Source organism: Brachyistius frenatus, unplaced genomic scaffold (genome assembly GCF_029030835.1).
Source record: "Brachyistius frenatus isolate BFR_SWC_R1_liver_20210118 unplaced genomic scaffold, ASM2903083v1 Contig_10, whole genome shotgun sequence".
NCBI classification, from domain to species: Eukaryota; Metazoa; Chordata; class Actinopteri; family Embiotocidae; genus Brachyistius; species Brachyistius frenatus.
In genome coordinates, this window is record NW_027210609.1 from 5,447,175 (window position 1) to 5,472,574 (window position 25,400).

General features: G+C 39.4%; 2 protein-coding genes across 2 annotated transcripts; one reads left to right on the forward strand and one right to left on the reverse strand.

The window, feature by feature from the left end:
* Positions 1-369: 369 nt before the first annotated feature.
* Positions 370-16,310, reverse strand: rtf2 (replication termination factor 2). The gene is made up of 9 exons (XM_069691038.1): positions 16,169-16,310; positions 15,883-15,977; positions 15,622-15,715; positions 14,943-15,082; positions 14,543-14,621; positions 3,437-3,547; positions 3,150-3,204; positions 1,809-1,883; positions 370-1,284 (listed from the first exon to the last, which is right to left on the reverse strand). Exons 1-9 carry the CDS (start codon positions 16,235-16,237, stop codon positions 1,088-1,090), a joined length of 915 nt encoding a protein of 304 aa, XP_069547139.1. The 5' UTR covers positions 16,238-16,310; the 3' UTR covers positions 370-1,087.
* gcnt7 (glucosaminyl (N-acetyl) transferase family member 7) lies at positions 5,634-13,182 on the forward strand. Its single transcript, XM_069691037.1, has 5 exons — positions 5,634-6,476; positions 9,255-9,510; positions 9,859-10,600; positions 11,678-11,773; positions 12,097-13,182. Exons 2-5 carry the CDS (start codon positions 9,304-9,306, stop codon positions 12,351-12,353), a joined length of 1,302 nt encoding a protein of 433 aa, XP_069547138.1. The 5' UTR covers positions 5,634-6,476; positions 9,255-9,303; the 3' UTR covers positions 12,354-13,182.
* Positions 16,311-25,400: the final 9,090 nt, after the last annotated feature.

Sequence of the window (25,400 nt, forward strand, 5' to 3'; positions counted from 1 at the left end):
TCCGAAAAATTCGGTAGGAGTTTGTGAAAGTACAACATGTGCGAATCGCCAAAGATGGCAACTAAATTCAAAATGGCGGACTTCGTGTTACGTTTAGGTCTTCCTGCCAAGAGACTTTTTTTTTTTTTTTTAAATGATGTAGGTCGTTAATGAACGAGAATAATAGGGAAGAAGAATACCTTGAAGAACAGCAGGGCTTTCGCACCATTCGTTGCTGGAGCTATTGTCAACGTAGTGTGTTACTAAACCTGCTAAAGCTAAAAAGAAAGAAAGAAAAAAGTTTATGATGATCAAAATTGCATTAAAGTAATGGACTAAAAGTATATTTCCCATCAACCTGTTAAATTAAAGCTGCTTATGTTTGTCTTTCGTTGTGTGCACTTGAGTTTATTTGAAGCTCCAATAAATACAGCAGACACTTTATGTTGTTCAACCAAGTTTTTAACTCACTTATCAAAGAAAATACAATACAAAGAACAAAAATGAACAAATACTTTTTTTTTTTTTTTTTTTTAAACCTCTTAAATATTCTATTAAAAGGAAATAAATGCCAGAGGATACTTGTAGATCTTTTAAAGAAAGAAAAACCAATGACACACTCTGTGTGTTCATTTGTATACAAGACAGGTAAAACCCGGTAGGACCCGCTGCTCAAAAACAGAACCTGTGCCCTTCCTCACCCTAACTTCAGAGTGAAGTCGCTTTTGCGATGGTTTCAGCCATGTTGAATCACCTTAAAAAAAAAAAAGCTGCACTTTGTCCACTAGGAGACAGCAGAGTGACGGAGACAATGAAGTCACCCTGGCGTCAATTCTCAAAGCACCCAGAGAACACATAGTGGAGAATACATGAGGGAGAAATTAGGTTACAAAACAGAGTCTGAAGAGCTCGGGGAACTGTTAACAAAATGTTCACAACATATAAACACTGAGGCCTGAGGAGACACGTTGGGAATCAGTTCATGCAGTGGTGACATTATTAGATGTCATGTGGGGAATACGTTTGTGTGCTTTGCAGAACTGGGTTTATCACTACTGGGTCTTTAATAGAGCAATCTAAAAAAAAAGGTCGTGTTTGTTCTGCTTTGCTAGAAGTGATACGGGGTGTGGGTGACCCAGTTGGATGTCTGCGCTTTTGTGCGCTTGGCGGAGCTGTGGGTCGTGAACAGGGATTTAAAAGCCTCCGACTTCTCCTTCATCTGCTGGATGGTCCTCTTGTTGGCGGAGGTTGTCGACGGCTTGGTGTCTTTGGATGAGCTGGAAGATCCAGAGGGTCCGGATACGGCTGGAGGGGGGTAGAAGGACAAAAGAAAAGATGAAGACGAGAACGAGGAAGGACAAAAAAAAAAAAAAAAAACAACCAAAAAAACATAAAAGAAAAGAATTAGTAAAAGAAGGAAAATAAGACTTTGTTATTGCCTCTTTATATGTTATTCTAACTGTACATTAAATAGGAATTGTAACTGGATTTATTTTAGTATTAACTTACTGAAGATATATGACTGTTAAATTGATCGGGCTGAATGCGTTCAAATTTATACTCAATGCAGCAAACTTTTCAAAACCACATATCTTATAAAAGGTTTGCTTGGATATTGTGTTTGATTTTAAAAAATAAAAATAAAAATGTAAATACTCCGTGGAGTTTAGGGCTTTATGAAGACATACTGTGATGCCCAGTCAATTACATTAACTACCAGCACATTTGAAACAGTTCTCATCCACAACGACTGCGTGCCGTTTTCAAAAGGTGAGATGTTTTGTCCAGAGATTGTCAGTATTTATGAGAGCCGAGTGCGGTTTACCTACCCGACTGGCTGCCTTCACCACCGTTCTGTAGTGAGCTCCCTTCTTCTGCATCCGCTGGTGGAGACGGCGTTTCTTCTGTGGAGGAATCAGAATCAGAATCAGACAAGAGGATATTATTCAGCGTTACTGGTGAACCGTCCGGGCCGTAAGCTGCCTTTCCCGCCGACTGTCAGCGGTGAGAGGCTCCGCGTCTCCCCGATTTTTTTTTTTTTTTAAACTGAAATTCTGCAGTGTCAAAGGAACAGCGTTGGGGAACCTGTAGTAGTCAATGAGAGCAAGCTGACCAGAAAGCACCAGCAAACTTTGTGAATTCCCCAGAGCAGAGCAATATTAATATGGAATGGCTTCTCAATGGCAGCGGAAGTACCGGAGGACGTTTAAAAAATGACTGCATTTCTAAATGATCACAGGTTTCACCGTCACCTCCGCGCGTGTGCAAATAACATCAGCTTTGTAGCAGTAGCTTGCGGTCGCCTGATCTAAGACGAACAATGAGTCTTTATTTCCGACTCGGCTCCGGCTCGCACCGCAAAAAAAAAAAAAAAAAAAAAAAAAAAAGATAACCTTTAGCTGATTCTGCCTTCTAAAGCCGTGACTTCATCCGCATTTGCCTTCTGCTTTGTTTTTTTTTCGATGCAAAACACAGCGCTCGCAAGTGCAAGCAGCTGACGACAAAAGTGCGCGTCCAACGTTTTGTTTTGCTCTGAAGTCACGTTTTGAGTTTCAGCGAGAGTTCCTGGAAATCTCCCTCTGAAATCGTTTGGAATCCCGAATCTGAAACAACCTCCACTAATAAATCCACTGCATGCGGAGCGTGTGTACCGACGGGGAGCGATTGTGGCCTTAAAACAATACTGGTCCGTTCTCCATTGTTTTAACCTCGACAGTAAAACAAAAACGAAACAATCGACTTTTATAATTTAAAACAAGTTTTATATAAGCAGGAAGAGGAAGGGGGGAAAAAAAAAAGAAAAGAAAAAACCCCCGTACTTTTGCAGTTTCATTGAAGCGTTTTTACGTTTTGATTTGGAGTAAAAACGGATAAGCATCCGGTTGTTCCTAAGCCGACACCCTGATGATCATGAGATGCGATGTCTCAGCATCTCGGTGTCTAATTGGAGCTATATTCAGCATATCGACAACTTCTCAGTGTTTACTGAGGTTTCCTGCGAGTTAAAGACTTGAACAACCCACCTCTTCCCCAGCAGCACATTCAAAACATTATCCAGATGAAGAAGCACATTTGTGGTGCTTTTTCAGCTGCCTGGTTTTGTTTATGGAAATGCTGAACACGTTTGTCTTTATAAAAAGTGTGATGCCTCCTTCGGGCTTTACGCTCACCTTTGGGTTCTGATGGTGCGGACGCGGTTTCAGTTGCTTTTCTCTTCTTTGACTTCTATAAAGGGAGAGGACATGTACTGATTACAAAAAACAAAACCAATGATACTCAAAATAGAATTTGATTGGGTTTTCCTTCTTTCTTTTTTCTTACGGTCAAGACAAATACCAATCAAACGCTAACGGATAACAAATTATTCTCAAGAGTCCGATATAATACTTTTATGATTTCTATTTATAACCAACTCAACCATTTAGTCATCTGATGCTGCTTCAAAATTAAAGCCCACCTTTGTTTTGGCTGTGGCCCGCCTCTCCTCCATCCTCTCTTTCAGCTTCTCTGCCTCCTCCTTGGTGCCGTTGAGCACAACAATGTCCTCTTCTTTAAACGGATCCCCACACTGAAAAACACAACAATACAGAGTTACTGACTGTGACTAACACAAGAAAAAAAACGTCCCATCAACAATAAAGGCAGTTCACGCTCAGCATACGACTTTAAAACTTCAATTTATCAACTCTTGTTGCTGCTAAACGACTGATTAATGTGCATTATAGCATCGGTACTTATGTGCTCCGTGTATTGTGTTATCCAAATCAATGAACGTTATCAAAATTGAATCATAATATTAAAGACCTTAAACTTTCTGATGTGTGCATATGTAGTTACAATTTTGTCTTAAATTCTGCACAACAGTGGAACAAAGCTGATTTTAATGAAGCTGTTTCATTTTGGGTACATATTGATCCGTTATATAATAATGTAGACCCGATACTGTAAAATATTACCGTGCTAATTTCAACAGTTGCCCGAGCCGTGCACATATTTAGTGTTATATTTTCGTGTCAAATCACTTATGAGGTAACTGCACCAGAACCCATCAATGTCTTAAATTGTGTCGAGTGAGTGAAGTTGGTTTAAACCTTCCGCAGAGCTCAAAAGGGAGGGTTTTCTTTTTTTAAGTAGTCCGGTGGTTAATTCTTCTAAAGTACATATTAAAAGTCATTAGAGTATGCGCCAGGAAAGGACATTTAAAGATTGCATATTTTAAACATTTATGGTGGTTTATTTGCAGTCTTGACATCTATAAAAAAAAAAAAAGGATACTTTTGTGGTTGTAAGTACCAAAAATCAGCTCTACTAAGAACAGGCAGTTTTGTGTCTGTGTCTTTAAGGCGCACTGATATCGGTTATCCTCTCTTCTGACCGACACGTGTCCAGCCAAACCACAGATTTTCTTCAGTCTCGTACCTTCCTGTCTCCTTAATGAAATAACTCAAGTTTTCTTCTTTGTAAAAGGTTGAGCAACAGGCGGTGCCGAGGGCGGACACATCACTGGCGTCAGTTTGCGACGTCACAAACTTACGGGTGTCCAACTGGAACAGTTGCAGAATATAGACTGTGTGCATTTCTCTGCAAACAGAAATAGAAACCTGACTGTATACAACATGGTGCCTTTAAAGTGTTCGAAGGCTTTTTCCTGTCCGCTACTTGGAAACACAAATTTCACAAATATATGTTTTGGTGTTAAGTCAGTTTAAAGTTGCTTTTCTCTGAAAAGGATAAATAAATGTTGCTTTATATAATAATAATAATATATTATTTGTATATAATATATATAGATATATACTGTGCATTTGATATTTTTACTGCTATTTTATTGCTTTTCTATTGTTCTATTATTATCTTATTGCTTCTGTATGCTGCTGTAGCGAAAATATTTCCCCTCTGGGATTAATAAAGTAACTACCTAACCTTTCACAAAGTTCAGGTGTGTGACAGGTAAAAAGATGCAGTCCCGCTTTGTCTTGCAAAGCAATGGTTTGTTTACCCTGCTTGATGGAAGTCTAAAAAACAAACAAACATGTTTCTGAGGTACCTCTGTGGCTGGGATTCAGAAGGCTAAAAAGGCAAATAGTAAAATAAGCCGAGTTATTTTCATACGCAACTGCATATGTTTTTCTGGGGAAAACATGCAAATTGTACATTGAGATCAATGCTTATAAACACAATCATGAAAAACATCCAAATCCTCTCTATGCCGCATCACATCCCTACTCTCTTTATTTGCGTGAAGGCTGAATTCTGTTTACTCGGAGGAAAACCAAACTAAACTCTGTGAAGCAGAGGGAAAGAGGCAAACTCACTCACACACACACACACACACACACACACACACACACACACACACACACACACACACACACACACACACACACACACACACACACACACACACACACACACACACAGTGACATAATGATGCTAACGCTCGGGATTCTCTCACTATTTCCAAAAGTTTGAACCTCGAAACATTAACATAAGCAGCGTGACTGCTTTCTAAAAAAAAAAAAAAAAAAGGGAGAAAACACACCCATTTACAAACACAAATGTTAAACCTCTGAGTAACCAGTAGGGGATCTATTGTGTGTCGGTTATGCGGGCTCAGTGGGTGTGAACTCCGGCCATGTGCTCTGTTCAACACAAGAGGGATAATCTCAGAAGCTGACCAAGCAGCAAACAAACTGCTGCTCTGAAGTCAGTCACTCTGCTGTTGCTATTACCGCAAATGACACAGGCCACCGGAGAGCTGAGCGCTACTCATCAAGTCAGTGGACGGATCTCGTTTTAGCACTAAACCAGCTACTAAAAAGGCAAGAAGAAGGTGAACGAGACGGGAGAGACAATGCTCACTGGATAATTCAATGTATACGCCTCTAACTGGGTAGACCAAATGGAATTTAACATATCTGAAAGGAAAAACGAAGAAAGGAACCTAATGTGAGGTCGTTTTAGGGAAAAAAAAAATAATAATGGAAAGCAAGAGGACAAAAAAAAAAGAAAGATGCACCGCGCCGGTGAGTAGGAAGCTGTATGGAGGAGGAGAGTGGAAAACCTAAAGAGAACGTGGGTGGGTGTGTGTGTGTGTGTGTGTGTGATGTGTGAGTGTGTCAGGTGTGCGATTGGGTGTTACTGCTGGTAACCAGGCAGGGACGAACGAGCCTCGTCTCGGGGAACACAACCAGAGAAACGCACGCATTTGCAAAACACTCCGTCTCCCTCCGACAAGGTCTCGAGCACGGGGAACGCAGCCTCCCTGCCAGGCACGCAATAAAACAATCCTGACAATCAAATTTAGCTCAAAAATATAGCAGACTGCTGCTGCGGATGGAGCCAGTGGAAATGACCTCTGTTCACCGCAGGACTCTGGATGGATTATAGTAACACAGCTGGGAGTAGCTGTTTAGATAACAGAGATCCAAACAGGCGCTGATGTATAAAGCTTTACTTCTTCACCACAAGGACCAGAGACCGATCTGCCCGGAAGGTAAATGACTAACCTTGCTCTATCTTTGACATTCTGTGTATACAGACTGTGTCAACATGTTTGTTTGCATTTATTTGTGTTGCATCGATAGAAGCTTTAGATGTTTAATCCAGACAGTGTAAACATGATAAAAAAAAAATAATCCTAAAATGAATGTTAGGAATGCGAAATGATAATTTACCTAACGCAACGGGCCTAAAGTCCCTATCTACGAAGACCGAGAGCAAACAAGCAGCAAGCTATTTCATATGCATGATAGTAAATGTCCCTCTACCAGTGTCAGAGAGGGACAGGGTAGTTGGGGAGGGTGCATCTGGACAGGATTAGAAACGTAGATATTTCCACGGTAGGCCCTCCATCCCTGCGGATATCTGTATCTTTGGTGCTGTTATCAACAGGGCTTTAACTGCAGGGGGATTCAAGTGAAGATGTTCCGCTAATGTGATATGACGACTAGTCTGCAGAGAAGTCCAAAGCCTCTCTGCTCTCTAGAGGACACTGGGGTACAAAGTCTAGTTTGCTGAATAAATAAGCATTCACACGGGTCCGTGAGTTCACCGGCACTGGTAGAAACATACTGGTGAGCTGTTGTTATGTCCCGCATTACATTTGATTTTTAATCAACTACAATTGCAGCACAATATCAGTGTGTTTGATAAAAAACAAAACGAAAACAACAACAAAAAACAAGCTGGCTCTCAAGTGCTAAATGAGTGCTACCCTTATATAGCATCAAATATGTATAAAGCAACACAAAATAACATAACGCATTGAGTAGAATTGTGACAACTTGAGTAATGAGTTGCGTAATGAGTGGAAATTGTGAGAACCAATTTTGTGAGAATACCTTTTATGAAGAAAATAGTGAAATCAAAATGTACATGTGCTATTTCTGTAAGGATTTCAGCATCAAAAGTACGCAATATAATGTTCTCTTTCCAAAGTGGTATGCTCATTAATACAGACAAATGCCTCTTTAGCCAATTTTACTGCACAGCTTGTAAGGTTTCTTATTATTATCAGGCAAAATGTGTTCCAATCAACAACAACAACAGTGTTTGAGAAGAACCAACTGATAACATCCTCTGCAGGGAATTAAGACTTATTACCGAGGTACTGTCCTTCTCTCAACTATTCCAATCTGACATGTTTTGCGTATTCATGTCTCTCACAAAACATTGTTTGTTCACTTAAAGCTATTTGCTATGTCGCTCCTGGAGAATTGAGAGTTTTTAGTCGATCTGATTTTGGCTCTTCCAATGAGCCTCAACAAAGGCCACAACTACTTTCATAATCGCTGACAATTTTTTTTCACTTTTAAATGGTTTATCTGTTCCTTTTGAAGTAACTTTGGGATGAAAATAATCTATGAAATTAAAAAGCATGGCATCTACACAAATCCACACTTTGATCTCAAAATATTTTCTTTGGGTCAGCAAAATGTTTTAGTTCATTTCATATATCAGAGAAAGCAAAAAGCCCAGACCTAAGCAAAGTATAATCAGCAACTTTTCGGTGTTTCAACTTAATACCCAACTAAACCGACAACTGATTAATCAGCTAGTTTATTATTTCCTTTCCAGGAAAGAAAGTACCGTATTTTTCGGACTATAAGGCGCACTTAAAAATCCTTAAATTTTCTCAAAAATTGAACAGCGCGCCTAATAATCCAGCGCGCCTTATGTATGGTTACTTGTTGTGCTTATTGATCGATTTTATGTGGTACAATGCGCTCAAAAATCTGTCGAAATGTGTAAGTACGACTTTGGTAAGCAACGAAGCCGCTCCGCTCAATGGATATTCGGAGCATTACGGTACGCTGTGTCACCACCTGATCGGCCCCGTAACATGAATGTAAATGTCTAAACTAAAAGTGCATTCATGTAAAGGCAGCCCGCGCCCGGAGTATGCGTTAGCCACAATAAACCAATCAGAGAACAGTATTTAGTACGCTTACCCCCTCCACTTTTTATACGTAATACTTACTGTGCGTCAACATTATATTACAGTACATTTGTGTGTACGTAAAAGGACCCGCTTCGTAAGCATGCCTCTGAACAGGTGCCAAAAATGGCACCTGTTCAGAGGCATGCTTACGAAGCGGGTTTCAAACTCCAAGCAATTAGCTACGCAGCAGAACGTGGGAATAGAGCAGCCGCCAAAGAATTCAACATCAATGAATCAATGGTACGCAAGTGTTGTTACAACCGAGTTGAATAAAGTTTGATTTACCGGACTGTGTTGTTTTGCTTAATGCGCCTTATAATCCGGTGCGTCTTATGTGTGAACATAGACACGTTAATTCACAGTGCGCCTTATAGTCCGAAAAATACGGTAACTTAAAAAAAAAAAGGGGGCATTTAAAGGGTTTAAGTACTTTATGCTTTGTCAACTATCTTTGTACTTTGTTTCTGTATTTGATCAAAAGCGGCAGTTTCCATTCATTGGTTTTGTTTTGTTTTGTTGGGATGTAAAATAAAGGCAGAACAGTTCTCTACTGTTGAAATGTATTACTCTGCATTATTATGAAAATGGACAACACAGAGACCTGTTATGATCTGGAATACCACAGCAACACAACAATTTGCGAAATTGGAACCAGAGCCGGTTAATGTGAAACTTTTCAGATCACAGTTATTAATAGACCAGATTTGCTACTAGATTTGGAAAAACTGTCTTCAACAATTAGACCTAACCCACTTATTTAACCTGATTTAATATTCCTCTGGGGATCCAGGACCCTTCTGGAAATAACCAAACTGGATGTCTCTATTGCAGGAGTTTCATCTGTGGTGGTGCTGGCGGAGTTCACAGAGGCAGGGCTATTATGCGCCAGCTTGAAGGGACAAAATGCAGCTTCGTGTTCTGCATGGGGATAAGTATTATTATCTGTTCATTCATATATTTGAGGACTAGGATGCCAACTGAACTAAAGACCCCACAGCCTCCAAGCTGCAGATCCTTCTCCAACGAATGTAAAGCTTTTCTGGCCGACACAGAAAAGGGAGTAGAATGGATCCCCTGTGACTGCAAGGTATGTTGTTTTTTTTTGGTATGCTATTAAGTAGGATTGCTTTTCTTATTAATTTGCCCTATTAAAAACGTCAACAATTTTGCAGCAGTGGTAATATACGACTGTGGAATACTGTAATATATTATTGTTCAGTATGTTTAAAGACTGGGGATCATTTAAAAACGGTTCAGTGCTAGCAACACATTAAAAATGTGTCAAATAAGCTAAATAAGTCGAACAAGTAATTTACCAGATCAGCTTACATTGCCCACAAACGTGTGTACATATTCTACGAAATAAAAAATGTCACAAGGGGAACTATGTTTTATAACAGTGGTAGTGTTAATGTATCTTTTTTTCTGTCTACAGATGGAAAGCTATATTCTAAATAGCCGTCTGCAGTGTTCCAATTTGACCAGAGACCTACACTTTATCACAAGACCTCTAAGTCGTGAGGAGGAGGAGTCCCCTTTAGCGTTCATTGTGACTGTTCACAAAGAGCTGGAGCTTTTTGTGCGCCTGTTGCGGGCCATTTACATGCCACAAAACGTCTACTGCATTCATGTGGATGCCAAGGCTCCAAGGGAGTACCAGGCGGCTGTACGGAAGCTCGTCAGCTGCTTCCAAAATACCTTCCTCTCCAGCCGCAGCGAGACTGTGGCCTACGCTGGGTTTTCTCGCCTGCAAGCAGATCTGAACTGCATGAAAGATCTGGCAAAGTCCAAGATCGGCTGGAGGAAGGTGGTGAATCTGTGTGGACAGGATTTCCCCGTCATGAGCAACCTGCAGCTGGTGCAGTACATGCAGAGCAAAGAGTGGAGGGACAGAAACATGACACCTGGGGTCAAACAGCCAGTGTCTATGAGCCACAGGACACAACTCCAGTACAGGGAGATCGTGGGGTCACATGTAGCTCAAAAAGGTTTGGGACTGAAGAAAGGTCCTGCTCCACACAATCTGAAAGTTTATTTTGGAACAGCCTACTATGCTCTTACAAGGGCTTTTGTAGACTTTGTTCTGAAAAGCCCAATAGCCCACGACCTCTTGGAGTGGTCCAAAGACACATTCAGCCCAGACGAGCACTACTGGGTGACACTCAACCACATCAAAGGTAAACCGCCTGTTTCCTACCGGTAAACAGACACATAACGGCTTCCTTTTACTGCTGCCATAACATGTTTTTTAAAGATTAGCAGGACAAACCCTAGTACAGAACTACTGATTATTCACTAGTCAAATCAATGCAACAAGATTAAAGATTAACACCATGTTTGATCCTTATACCAACTCACTGACTGCTCTTATGGCACGGCTCAGGATGTTAAGTTTGCATGGTCAATGTGTTCTAAAGCAAAAAAAAAAATCATAATAATGAAGATGATAAATTCCCTTTCAAATAGCACAATCCGTGTGTGTTGAACTAACAGCTTGTTCTTTTTGTTCACTTACATTGATCTTTTTTTTTTTAACAATTTATTAATTTCTTCTAATTCCTTGAACCTCTCTCATCTAGTCAGGATTACAACTGAAAATATGGGCAAGTGCACCACTTGTACAAATGTTTATCATATATAGATAAACTTAAGGGATTTTTTTTTGTGTGTGTGTGTGTCTTGTCTGCATTTGTATTCAGAAAATGTTACCATCAACTAAATACCAGCACCGTTCAGATGTTTCCTTTAGAAAAACGTGGGAAGTGGCTGTTGCCGCTCCTAATTGGAAGTGGGGAATTTAACTATTCATGCAGCAGTTAAAATATAAATCCCAACGTTGTGTGGCTTGTCCATATTTGTTTGTGCAAAGTGCTTGTTGGTGTTCCCTTCAGCAGGTGGCAGAAAAACACCAAATATAACTACGACTGTGTCTCTAACGTGGAGGGGCTCTTTCTGCTTTCTGGCCACAGTGGACAGTAATGAGCCTCTTACAGTTTGGTACAGCACAATATGGCCAAGAAGACACCACATTTCAAAAACTTAGTTGGACTGTTTTAGTAAATGCACTTCTGATAAATTCCCCCACTTCTGATGAAGATTAGAAACACAACCTCTTCCCAAAGCCTCTCTATGCGAAAGCGTCCAGGACTGCCTCCAAAGTGGCAGTTGAGACGGTGCCAAAAAGGGCAAATTAAATGTTTACAGTTCAGTGAGGTCACAATAATGATTCACTTTGTCTGGTTACATGTTTGAAGACGCTCCAGGAAGCCACATTGACGGAGGTTGGGCGGGAGATATCCGAGCAATCAAGTGGAGGGACCATGAGGGAAGGACACACAATGGTTGCAAAGGTAAAGTGCAGTGGAGTATGTCAATTAAAGGGAAAGTCCAACATTTTTCAACCCTAATTTCCAATTATTTTGGGACTAATTGGAATCCTAATGGGAACAACAATTTTTTTTTTTCAATCGGTGCAGTATTGAGTGCGACCGCTTCAGCTGGCAGCCACAAAGCAGGCTGCAATGTAATATATTGAGGCAGTTGTGCCCCAACAATCTACATCCACCTTAAGTGCTCGTTATTGCAACTGACGTCAGATTTCTAATATAATTAGTTGAGAAGATTATGGAAAGTATTGCTGTCCATGTCCACATTTTCTATTGTCATTTTCCAGGGCGGTACGTACGAGACATCTGTATCTATGGAGTAGATGACCTGCCATGGATCATTAACAGGAACAGCATGTTTGCCAATAAGTTTGAGAGTAACACCTTTCCGGAGGCACTGGACTGTCTGGAGCAGTGGCACAGGAACAAAGTGCTGAACCAGGCAACTGTTCCCATCGAACCGTCATGGCTGCTGGCCACACGGAGCAACTCAAGCAGCAGCAGCTACTTCAACAGCTCTGCTGGAGCATTGAATCGCTGTTGATATCATAAATTGAAGTCGGGATCCATGCAGTCCAGATTGTTTGCACTCACTGGACTGAGGATGGCAAAATGATTGCACTGTGCACTTCCATACTCTGTGGTGTGACTACTGTTCATATATGTTTATCTATTTATGATGGCTGTTATTTATGACAATCATGAGACAGTATATGCCAGTGGGCTATCGTTTCCATTTAAGACAACCATTTTACACAAAGTATTGACTAAACTAAGAATTATATATCTCTAAAAATCAAATATTGCTCAGTGTGTTGTCCAGTTTAAAAAAGGCATTTGATTAAACTATTGTCTGTTTTTCGAATTTAATGATTTAGTGGAAAGCAAGTGTAAACAAATATATCATGAGAATAAAACTCTCCTTTTTCCCTCTTTATAACACATAACATTTCATCCTATAATGTTCACATTAGTGTGTGCAATTTATGACAAAGCTTTACATTTTTGCATAGATTGTGATTTTAAAAAAAAATTTTTTTAAAGTGTCTTCATTCCTATAACTAAACTGTTTACATTCAGTTAAATTGTGGGATTAATTAGTAAATCAAGTTCAACTAAGGTTTTTCTTGCTTTAGGTTTGAAAATAGTCTGGTTTGACTCAAATCAAGTCAAAAATAATAAGGTCCAGGGCTAACTTTCATACCTCAACACAAATAATAAATGTAAAACACACTGCTTTAGGGTGTATTCAGACCACTATTAGCAATAAAAACACAAGTGTTTGGATATGGCATTTGTAGAATTTGAACTACAAACCAGATTTAACTATAAAGGGTTATTAAATGCATGAAATAAAGTAAAAAAAGAGAGAAATGGAGAGAAGGAAAGACAGGCTCCAGGTTAAGTCAACCAAAATGTTACTGCCTCCAGAAATTGTATGTTGTCTGATAAACCTCAAAAATCTTAATATTAAAAAAATCTTAACCCACAAAAAGATCCTTGCATACCAACTCAGTTTCCCACGAGAAGCACAGCAACTTTTCTTTCTAGTTTCATGCCATCATTTAACTGACCTGAGATGCTTTTCACTTCAACAGAAAAAACAGTGACTAACAACCATTTTCTAACTGATATCTTAAAATAGACCAAGCATGGGAAATTATGAACACATATTTTAAAGTCACTAAAAAAACAAACAGATCGGGACCCCAAAATGGGTCAGAGGCCTGCTTCCGTGTTACTATCATGTTTCCCAAATTGGATCACTTTCAGAAATGGCTTGAAGGGAGGAACAGTGGAGCCAAAAATGTGCAAAATACATCTACTTACAGAAATAAAGGGCACTGAAAGGGGTGCATATACAACCAAGTTTTCTATTATCTCCAAAATCAAACATTAGAAGAGGGACATGTTGGAGTAGGTTGTTTGCTCTCTACAGAACTACAAAGATATTTCTAGCAGACTACAGCGGCTCAGTTGGTTCAAGCCACATTCACTTTGTCCTTTTAGCATTAGTTCCCTTCTGGACCAAACAAAAAAAAACATATTTTGTTAATCTTGATTCTATTGTGATTTTAAAAGTCCACGTACATGTTTCAGAAATGTTTTAATTCATTTATTTTACAGTGCTCTTTCATTAACTAATTTGCTTTGCAGCTGTAATTTTGGATTTCCTTTAGTGTGTATTATAAGCCTATAAGAAACTGCAAGAACAAATTTAAGACTCCAAAGATGACAGCCATCAGACGGTCACCTTGGGTTATCTAAAATCTGTGTTTATACTTTGATAACAAATCTCTAAAATACCTTTATTTCAAGTTACTCAAACTTTCTGGATTGCGGAACCATTTAATTAAACTCTACATAGATTTGATATTTCAAAACTTCCTGTGCTTCCCAGTGCAGCATTGAACAAAATATGTCACATCTCAAATTTTTAACTCATATTCACATCCATCTGAGAAACAGATTGTGAAACCACATCATTACCGGACCACGACTGTTTTATCATTTATATCAAAGCTGCTTATTTACAAAGCTTGAGCAGTGAAGTTTGCTACATGCGACTCAAACAAGCAGACTCGCTGTCAAACACTGAGCGGTCTGTGATGAAAAGCGGTTTAATAAAAAGAAAGATTCTATGTCTATTAAAAAAAAAAAGAAAAATGCTCATCGTGTACAACCAACGAGAAGAAACAACCCATTTAAAAAGAAATATGAAATATTAGTCACCTTGTGGCAGATTTCTGTCTTGACCTCCTTCAGGGCCCGATCAGAAAAGACACAGCCGCAGGTCTGCAGGTAACAGAACCTGAAAAAGGAAACATTTAGGTTACACAAAATACAAAAAGGCTTTTGTTTTCCCTTTTCAGCTTTTTTCATGTGCAGGGCCACTTCCTGTGAAATGAAAACCTGTAACTGCTGGCTGATCTAAACAGTATGAGATTAAATATTAGTGGTGAGAATTGCAGAGTGCTGCCACTGTTTTTGCAACAAATAGTGGAGAAATTTTAATGTACAGAGTTGATCTTTAAAACAATCAGATAACTTTTTGGGATTATATATTTCACGAGTGAAGCAGCAGCCTCTTTATTACTTATGTATATTCTTAGGTTGAGATAATGTTGTTTACCTGTGCTTGCCATTCATCTCCAAGCCAACAACAGGGCAGATGAACATGCCACAGTTGATGTCCTCATATCGGTCTCCTTTAGCATTTCTTCTCTCTCCCTCCCACTCAGGGTTATCAATCAAGTTCAGCTCCTTTATATCCTGCAGAAGAATGTTGGAAAAATTACTCGGAGGCTCAGTTCAAAATCAAACATATGGGACATTTATTCTTGCAAGAAGGAGCAACTACATGCACCCTCAAGAGAGAGGTGTCCAGCAGTGCTCCCCCCAGCAGTTGACAGTCACTCCCATTCCCTTTGTATCTGCTTTCATATGGTAATACCGAGTTGGTTGCAGGTCACATGATAAAGACACAGGGGAGTCAATTAGATGTGGAAAGTAAAACAAAAAGGAATCACTTGCAAACAAGAGAGAAAACAGAAGAGACTTTCCGGAGCCTGCTTGACCGAGGGTCTTTCCAGAGCCACAATGCAAACAAAAGGAAGAGACAAATCTTTTTTTTTTCCCATCAAAGAAGCAGATGGAAAGGGAAATATATTTCCTGATGGAAACCAACAATAAATACGCAAGAGCATGTGCCCTGGAGCACTTGGACTCGGATATAAATGTGCCACATAGCTCTATATCTGACAAAATAAATGTTTTAAGACCACATAGGTAAAATAACTGTGAGTACAAACCTTGATCCCTCGAATGTGTGCTACAGCCTCAGTGTTAGGTCTCTCAGCAGTCTTATCCAGAAGGTATTCAATGACGGCATCTTTGTTAAACAGCCTGAAACACAACATGAACCAGAATTTCAGAATAGAACTGGATTATTAAAAAAAAAAAGTTTAACAGGCTTTTAGTGTGAACTCTGTCACTCCGTATGACCACCATGTCTTTACAGTTGTATTTGAACAACTGATTTGGACTAAATGGCTTTTAAATACAAGACTTACCTTCCCAGGTCACAGGCGACGATGGGCCGTCTGAGTTTCTCTTGGCTCAAGGCGCAGTACTTCCACTTCGCAGCCAGTTCAGCACTTTTATCAACCTGGACAACAAAGAAAGACAGGTAACAACGGGTAAAACATATATAAATAACACAATCTCTCTTTTAAAAATGTTCAAGACATATAAAGTCAAAAGATAGCAATGCTCTTGTTTTTAGCCTTGTTAGCGCTAGCTTTCGACGACACGGATGAATTTGAAAATTAAACATGAAAAAAAATAACTGCAACGCACCTTCTCGACTTTTTTGGGGCCCTTCACCAACTCGTGTCTTTTGGGAATAGTCCCACCATCACATCCCATCTTGAAAGGTGATTTATAGAGCTGAAATAAAACAGGTAGTCTACGCGGACGAAGCTACTCGCGGGCAGGAAGTTCCTAGGTTGTGAACAAACAACGAGAGATCTGCAAAGCTCGCGGGATGTGGGACGAATTTGACGTCGCCCTCTCGTGGCTGAACGAAAGAATACATCAAACGCTTAAATGTGTATTTTGTAGCTTCGGCCGCAGCGTGGAAGCATCAGCCCAAATATCAGTTTCATTGTCTCACTTGAGCAAGCTGCCAAAGGAATGGAAAGAAAGTTTTATGATAAAATGATTAAAAAAAAAAAGGATGTTAAAAGATGGGCAAGACAGCTTCCTTGCTAAAGAACTAAGAATTATTTACATTTTTGTTTTTAGTTTTTTTTTCTTACTTTTGGACTACTGTAAAAAAAATAAAAAAATAAAAACCATATAATTGCATAACTGACAGGCATATAAATGCAAAGTAAGTGGAGAATAAAGCAAAAAGACTAAATAGAGGAGCAAAAGAAAACATTTTGGTATTGTATTCCAAAATCATGCAATAAACACAAGCCCCCTTTCAAAAACAAATCTAAGGAGTATAATCATGATTGCAAAATTTTTTTCAATGAAAAGTTGCAGCAACAAAAACAAAAACTAATTTAGCAAAACCTATAGCGCTTCACACGACTGCAGTCATGCATGTAAAACAACTTCACACAGATTACTTCACTCTTTTGCTGCCCATCCATTTTCAGTCAGCCATTAAACTCAGAACTAGTAAGTGACATTAGTCTGGCTTTCAGGCCTGTTGTCAGAGTGGTCTAAAGATGAAAGTTTCCTTGGAAGATGGTTCAATGAGTGCTAATGAGATCTGTTTCCTGTGCCTTGCAGGCTGCAGATTAGTTTACTATCGATGGCGCTGTCCATGAGCGACCATTAGTTTGGGGAATACCTCAGTGGAGACATCTCTGGCAGCATGACTGATAATCTGTGTGAGAAAGAGGGCTGAATAAAAACACAACATTGGACTTAATTTTGGCTGAGAAAAAAATATTTTAACCGCTTTATACTCACCACACACAGGCAGCCGCATGCGGTTAAAAAAAATGGATCAAATGGATCAAAATGATCAAATATAAACATAAAAACATTTCTCCATTTTGCCTGTTGGTTCGATTGGTTCTTCCTGTAATTTATAAATTGTGTTATGTGTCTTATTGAATTTCCCCCCTTTCTCACACACAGCTAAATGTTTAGTATAGATTTTCATTAGAGGCAAAGGAGTGAAAGCTCTGTTAGCAAACTATCTTTGAGAGAGTACAGTGCCCCAAGCTGATAGTGCAAACCAACACCTCAGGAACACACAATGCACAATGGCCACAAGACAAAAGAAGAGTAGAACAATGATCCTCTCACCCTGTCTTGCAAGTTTTCAGAAGCCAGACAGAGTTGTTTTCCGTCCTGCCTTGTGTCTGATGCACCTACCTGTAAAAACGTACCACACAGATCTCATTAGTTGAAGGGACTTCAGTGGAAAATTATATAATGTTATATTTTGTTCCTTTTTTTACATTTTCATTCATCAAATCAACACAAACTTTGATTTCATAATCGTTCAAAATATTTTTTCTGCAAATATCCACAACCACAATTTTCTGGAATTATCCTATTGTGGTGAGCAAAAAGTAATTTAAAAATGCCCAGGTTGATACTTTGAGCTGCATGCCTAACCAGCTATTACAGCTTCAGTGTAACAGAGAGGCATGTGTTGTCACAGCTGAATCATCACCATGAAATAGCAACAAAATGAAAACCTGATTCTTATCTAAAAATTTTGAGGTTATTGTACATTGTGATCTAATTAATATACTTCAATACTTAAAAATGAGGCAATTTGTAGTTCATTAAACTTTTATCAGATGAGCTTCAAATCATGAAAAAATTGCATGATATTATTACCATTTGAAGTGACGGCGATTCAAAGCCTCGATAAGGCTGTTGTATGCGGCATCCTCACTGTAATGATCTCATCTTCTGTACTCTGTAAGAGTTGAATCTGAAGAACTTGCACAGCTGAAATGCAGCTTCCTCTTCCCCAAATCTCCCTCTGATTGACCTTCCTACCACACATATCTCAGTGGTGCTACCCAGCACGGCTGACCCAAAGAAAACCCCAACCAACGAGCGTCCATCCAACCTCATGTTTATACTTCCATGATGAGTCCAACTCGCCCAATCAGACTTCCAATGAGTGGCCTTGAACTGAAACTGTATACATCTTAACCATCCCAGCCATCCAGAGCGGCCAGTGGAGACTAAGGCTGCATTAATTGCATAGGCCAACCCTGGTTTTGCACCGAGTCCAATGCATTTAGCGTTTCTAATTGGGGAGGAATTGCTGTGTTTACACTGGCGCTAGTTGATAGATCTAGACCCTTAGCCCTGCAGCCAAGCGAACTAAAGCTCTCTGAAGGAGAAGAGCCAAACTGCCTAGTCCCTGAAATCTCTCTGGATGGAGCTGGAAGGAAATTATTTGGAACAGAGCAGAGGGCTATTTACTCAGATTTATCACGGGGGATGATTAGGGGGTAAACCTTTTTGTGGCAGATTTGACCTTAGACCAATAGTGGGCAAGGGCATGAATTGGATTATTTGTAGTAACAACGGAAATACCATCCTGCGGTTTTTTGAATATCTATTTATTTATCACATAATCTATAAAATGTAAAAACCCAGTTACAGCTAACCATCACAACTTTCCAGTGCCCGAGGCAAACTCCTCAGATTGCTTGTTTTGTCTGTCCAGTAGTCCAAAACTAAATTAATTAATTTACAGTTTATAAAACAAGCAGTGGAAGCTCAAATTTGAGACGGGAAGCAGAAGAATTTGTTTCTTGATAGATGAGTTAAACTATTATTCAGTTATCAAACTTGAATTTTAATAGTTACTTTTTTTTGTTTCAGAATAATTTTGGCCCCCGTTGCATGCACTCTTATTTTCTCAATAGCATTCATTTATTACAGTATTTTGTTGCTTAAATTCTCAAACCTCAAGACACAAAGTTCTATGATCCATAGAAGAATAATATAATATAAAGGCTGTTGTGATTTTCCTGTAACAGCTACAGTGGATGAAGTGACACCCTACCAAGTGCAAGAAGTCTGATGCACGTCAAGAATTTAACGGCAAATTCGACCTTCACCGCAACATTTCCTCTCTTTAAAAAGCCTGCTATATGAAAGAATATTTTATTTGTGATTTTAAGTCAAATAGGGAATGCTGCTGCACTCAGTCAACTCTAACACCACGCTTCGAGCCATGTGCAAGTTCATGTACCTAACATATAATGAGAAATCCAAAACCCTGGAAAAAGCGCACCACATCCAACATGAAGACTGAAACGGGTTACCACACACACCAGTTGACCACAATTATTTTCTCATTCCTTTCTCTGTTTATGTTGAAACGCACATTGCTAAAATTATGTCAGTTGGAAACGTTTCCCATAACTAATTTTTCTATTCTCCTGGTCTGAGACGTACTAGTGTTATTAACACACTTGAGTTTTTGCTTCATACTGATACTGATTTCTGATACCCTGTACTATGTATTACCCCATGTAGTCTGGCATGAAGTCCTGAACAGGGAGTTTGAGCAGGAGTTTTGTTTTTAATGTCATTGTTTATATAATCAGAATAAAATGCCAAATTAAAGGGATTATTATTTTTAGGGGATTCCAATTGGATTTGGAAACACTGCAGATGAGTCAGCAGTGAGAAAATCAGGTTTTGTCTGCATGGCTCCACTTCCAGGGAATGAGTGATGAAGAAAAACATGCTGAATGCTGCCATGATTCCTCCAGCAGATGATTGCGGACCATTTTTCCTTGTTGCACCAGCCTACTTTGTGACAGTTTTAATCCACTGGCTGCACTGAAGTGTACAGCTCAACATTTTATTTACCACAAACGTCATGAAGAACTGGGACCTTTGAGAGCCTAGCCGAGCTGAGACGCAGACCCATGCACCAGCGCACACCCGCAGTCCACCTGGACGAGTTTTTTTTTACCAGCAGCCAGCCAGTTTATGATTATCTTTTCCACTGTGGTGAACCAGACCGAACACCCGCAGACACACACCCACGAACAGATAAATGGATACATGCACACATACGCAGCTCAGATACATGTACACAGCCTGTACAAACAGACAAACCATATGACACACACACATGCACATGGTCCAGTGTCCCTCCTTAATGGCAGTGACCAGGTAAGGAAAGTCTCCATATATCAGTGGAGGATATATGAATGGAACAATTGCTTTTGCGCTGGCAGCACAGACTCAGTCACAACCCATTACCCTGACGGGGTACCAGAAGGGTTCTGACAGCACCCTGGCTGTGATTGGTGTGGCCTGGGGTGATGGGGGCATACCTGCGGCCGCCGTGTGTACTCTGCGGGCACGTGGTGAAGACTAAGCACACGTAGCAGCTGAGGCCTGGCAGCGCCGGTAGCGAAGGGTCTGGGTGTCCACGCCAGCCGCCGCCTCACCGTACACGTCTTCAACAATAACAAAAATCACTCTCACTTCTTTCTTCTTCTTTTTTTTTTTTTTTTTATACATATATTTTTTTTATTTGTTTTACAATGTTTTTTTTTACTCTCACTTTCACCATCTCACACCCCCCCTCTCACTTTCTCCTGCCCACACACACTCACATTACAGTCATGAGGGGAAACAGTGGGTGATTCTGAGTACCTCTGTGCCATGATGAGCTCAGTGCTAACTTTGGATGCTAACCAAAACTCCATTCGGAGTGTAGTTATTATTTTGAGTTTATTAACCAGATTTTGTGGTTTAAATTCATAGAACTCTTCATTTTTAAAGGAATACTCTTGACAGTTTGGAAAAATACCCTTATTTGCTTTGTTGCCAAGCGTTAGATGAGAATAATTGTACACTACCACTCTGATGTCGGTCCAGTATATACAGTGTACTCTGGGGAGATACAGCAGCCAGTTAGTTTAGCATAAAAACATGAAAACAGAGCAAACAACCAGTCTGGCTCTGTCGAACAGATTTAAAACTAACTGAATCCCTTGTTATATGTCGTTCAGTTAATTAGTAGGCTACAACCAAAGTCAAGTGACCATATATACAGTATATATATGCTTCAAGTGAAGAAAGTAATGCCTCTTCTCTCCCTATTCACATGTCGACATGTGTATCAGCATGTGTATCAGCAAATATTATTACATTCTAGAAGATATCACAAGATATTGGTGATGTTCACAAAATAAATGTATCTAATCAAGGAGACAACCACTTTAATTATTAGTGTATGATGCTCGAAGGCTTTTCATTTCAAACAGTGGGTAATATTTTGAAATTGATACAGGAAGTTGCAGAATCAAGCAATAAGAAACAGTAGACAGTTAGGTTGTATTATCTGATTGAAAGTTTGATTGTAGCATAAATTCAGCAAGCGCCAAAAACAAACTTTGTTACTTATGATAAATAAGATATTCACATACTTACAGTATGCTCTTTGGTTAAAGTGGATTGTAGCCACAGGTGTTTATGCCACGGCTGACATTACATCAACAGGCTCTTTGCTGCAAGCAGTGGTGCTAACGCATGCTTGCTGCTCCTGTCCTGCATTTAGTAGCTTAATAGTTGGAGAGGATTTGACTTTTAGAGCTCTGTTGTGCCATCCTCTCTGTTCATGTTGTCTTTGTGTCCTTACTGCCATCCTTATTTTAAGGCGAGTGTGACGTTACTCGGACTAGCCGCCAACAGAGATAAGCAGACTGGTAGAATCAGGTTAGCGTGGTTTATAGAGGGGCCATTATGTAATTGATCAGATAACCTGATATGGAGAGGGCAGAAAAGATACTCTAAAAAGCCAAATGTGGAAGTGCTCACCAGTGAATAGTGGCCCCACTGACCGTGGTTTTAGGCAGGCTTTTGTGTTTTGGACTTGAATTTGAGGAAGTGGTTGTTTCTGGCCAAGAAATAGGCACATAATCTTCATGAAATAACAATTTGTCATTTTTACACTTCAGTTTACAGATTAAACAAATAAGGATTTTGTTTGTTTGCAGCTAGCATTTTTACTTCCTCTCCAGTCTTTTTGTTAAAATGAACTAATCTCCAGCAGGAAAGCGAATCAGCAATTTTGCCAAAATGTCTAGTTTTTTTTTTTTTTTTTTTTCCTTATCAGATTGTTATGTATGTTGCTCAGATACATTTGCATTTGTGTCTGGTGTTCTTATGCACTAAAAATTTGTCATTTTTGACATTTCCTTGTGTCTAGTTAAGGACAACAAACATTTCTTCAGTGATATGCTGAAAATGAGCCGTCTGCAGAGTTTTTACTCGGCCCCTTCCTAGATGTCTCCCTGAGGGGTCTTTGGACGAACACATGTTTTTAATAAGGGTCTTTGCGTCTGGCCTTGCATAAATGTTTTGCAGCGTTCCTTCTGTGAACTGGGGCCTGTCTTTACAGTGGAGGCTAATCAGCTGTAAATTCTGTTTTAAAAAGGAAAAGGAGGGCATGGAAGGAGTTAATCTCCAAGGCCCATTGCACTCTCTGTCTCACCCTTTATTCTCTCTCTCGCTCCACGTCTATAAGTCTGTCTCTTGTGCATGTGCATACTCCATAGCACATACACTCTCTCTCTAGAAAGTGAAAGGAGCAGATGATGACAAAAAGAAAAGAGAGAGAAGAAAAGCTCAAGGCTTTGACAAATGATCTAATAAACGAGTCGGGAGATTACAGGCTAGGTGCCCACAGGGAGAGGAAGTGGGGCAGTAAATATTTTTTAAAAGCTGTCAATAAATTTGCAGTGTTGAGTTGAGAGAAGTATCCACAGCCAGAGCCAATTGGATATTGGGCTCCTGTGCTGGATTGGTGATTGTTTCTGAGAGTTATGGTTAATAGCGTTTTTGCTGACAGTAATTTAATTGCCAGAATATTGTTTAAAAGGAATTGCTGGTACTTTATATGAGACAGAAGTGTGCAACATTTACACAAAAATCAAAATCACCTTGTTTAACTTGTTTTACAAGTAAGCCACAACTACAAAGACAATGTTGCCATACTGTTAACATACTGACAGATGTGCAGCGGAAATTAATAACTAAGTAATTTTTGAAAAGAAAAATCTGCAGTGAAAATGTATCTATATGCTGCTGTTCTTGTGTGTTTGCTTTGGAGAAAAATAATGCTTCTTATACTGCCTTATACTTACACATAGCATTTCTAATGTAATTCTACTGAAAACTAGAATACAAAATGTACTGATTTATTCTATTCATGAATTCTACAGCTACTCTATTGGAAAAAAGAACACAGAAATATTTGGGATGGGTGTTAAAAATGTGTAATGCCTATTGTTCAGTTTCTTTCTTTAGGTAGTTAACAAGTGATAAAGAAACATGGAACAGACAGACTATCATTACCAGCTCTGCCTCCGCAGTTGGAAGGAATCCATCAGATTTCTATAAAGTTCACAGACACCAGTCTCACTTTCCCACACCTTTCAACCACGCTTGTTACTCGGTAGCCTAATTAAAGCTGATTTAAGGGTTCACCTGCATGCCTATTGGCAAATGTTCCCCACAGGGCGGTGCTTCTATTTGATTGATGGGTTGATGAGATAATGACACACAGCCACAGGTCTCACCCGCAGTTGTCTATTTTAGCACTCCAACATTGTCTTATTATGTGGATGAGTTTGATCTTCCATAGAAACTAAGTAAAAGTACCTGACAGTGAGGTTTCAGGAAAGAAGGATGCGGTTGTAAAAATAAATTGACATTGTCTTGTCATTTCAAGTTCAAGACTGTTCTTGTTCTGCTAATATTGTTACCTTTTGACCTACACTATTATAGTTATCAGTGTTATTACCCCTGACAGGTCTAATTTGCCTCTATTAGCATATTGAAAGTCAGCTTTTCCGTACGTGCATTGTGTATAAGTGTTGCATTTACAAACAGATTCAAATCCCCAAAGACCCAAAACTATGTTAAAAGGTCCCCTAATGTGTGCAGACATTGTTCTGACTTGTGGATGGAGTGTAATACATCTCAGTAAGTAATACAGCTGAGTGAAATTTTAAATAATAACTTTACTAAATGTTGAATCTACCTCCACCTATACTGTTTTTCTCGTGTTAATCACAACTATAGGAAATTGAAATTTTCAGACCTCCTAGTCATCAGACATAACAACACTAATTTAATTCCTCACTACTGCCTTTCCCACCAGTGTGTTCACTTGGCAAGATAATTAGTGGTCAAACTGTAAAAATAAAAACTTTCTCTGTTTTTTTAGTTGGCTATGATGTGAAATATTTTTAAGCCCTAGAAATCATATAGAAATATTATCTTTTTAACAGCATCACATGGTATCTGAATACGTGCACTCTCTCTCTCTCTCTCGCACACACACACACACACACACACACACACACACACACACACACACACACACACACACACACACACACACACACACACACACACACACAACCATGCTGTGCAGGCTCACATACAGACCGCAAACACACCAGAAGGCCTTGCAGATATGGGGAGTTGTGTCAGGCTATTGATACTTTCTTTAACACCTTCCTCCTCATTCTTGGAACAGATCCTCTTGAGTTTCTGTTTGGTAAGCAGAGGGAACATCCTCCAGTCGCTGCTGTTCTCCACTTCCCAGCTGGTTTCCCGTCCCGTGGATTATGTTTCACTGATCTTCTGACACATTGCGCTGCTGCTGCCAAGGTGTGGTGGCCAGAGGTTCAAGACCTCTAAACCAATTAAACACAACACAGATGAAACTTGATGAGGTGTTAAGGTTCTTACAACAGGGTGTATATTAGAAATACATTAAAATAAATATGATATTGTTATAAATAATATGCAATTCATTTAATACTATGAACCAAGTAATTGGAAAGACTATTATTAATACTAAATATATCAATTTTAATTCTGTTAATTTGATTTATTTTCATATTTAGTAAACATTATAAAGTAAAGGTAGCCTACAGTCTCCTGTGAATAAACACACTGGTAATCTCAGGTATTTAGGAATAAGCTGTTTTATACATCTAATAAGTAATATAATACAAATGATCAAATATGATGAAAATGATCTGGATCATTAGTG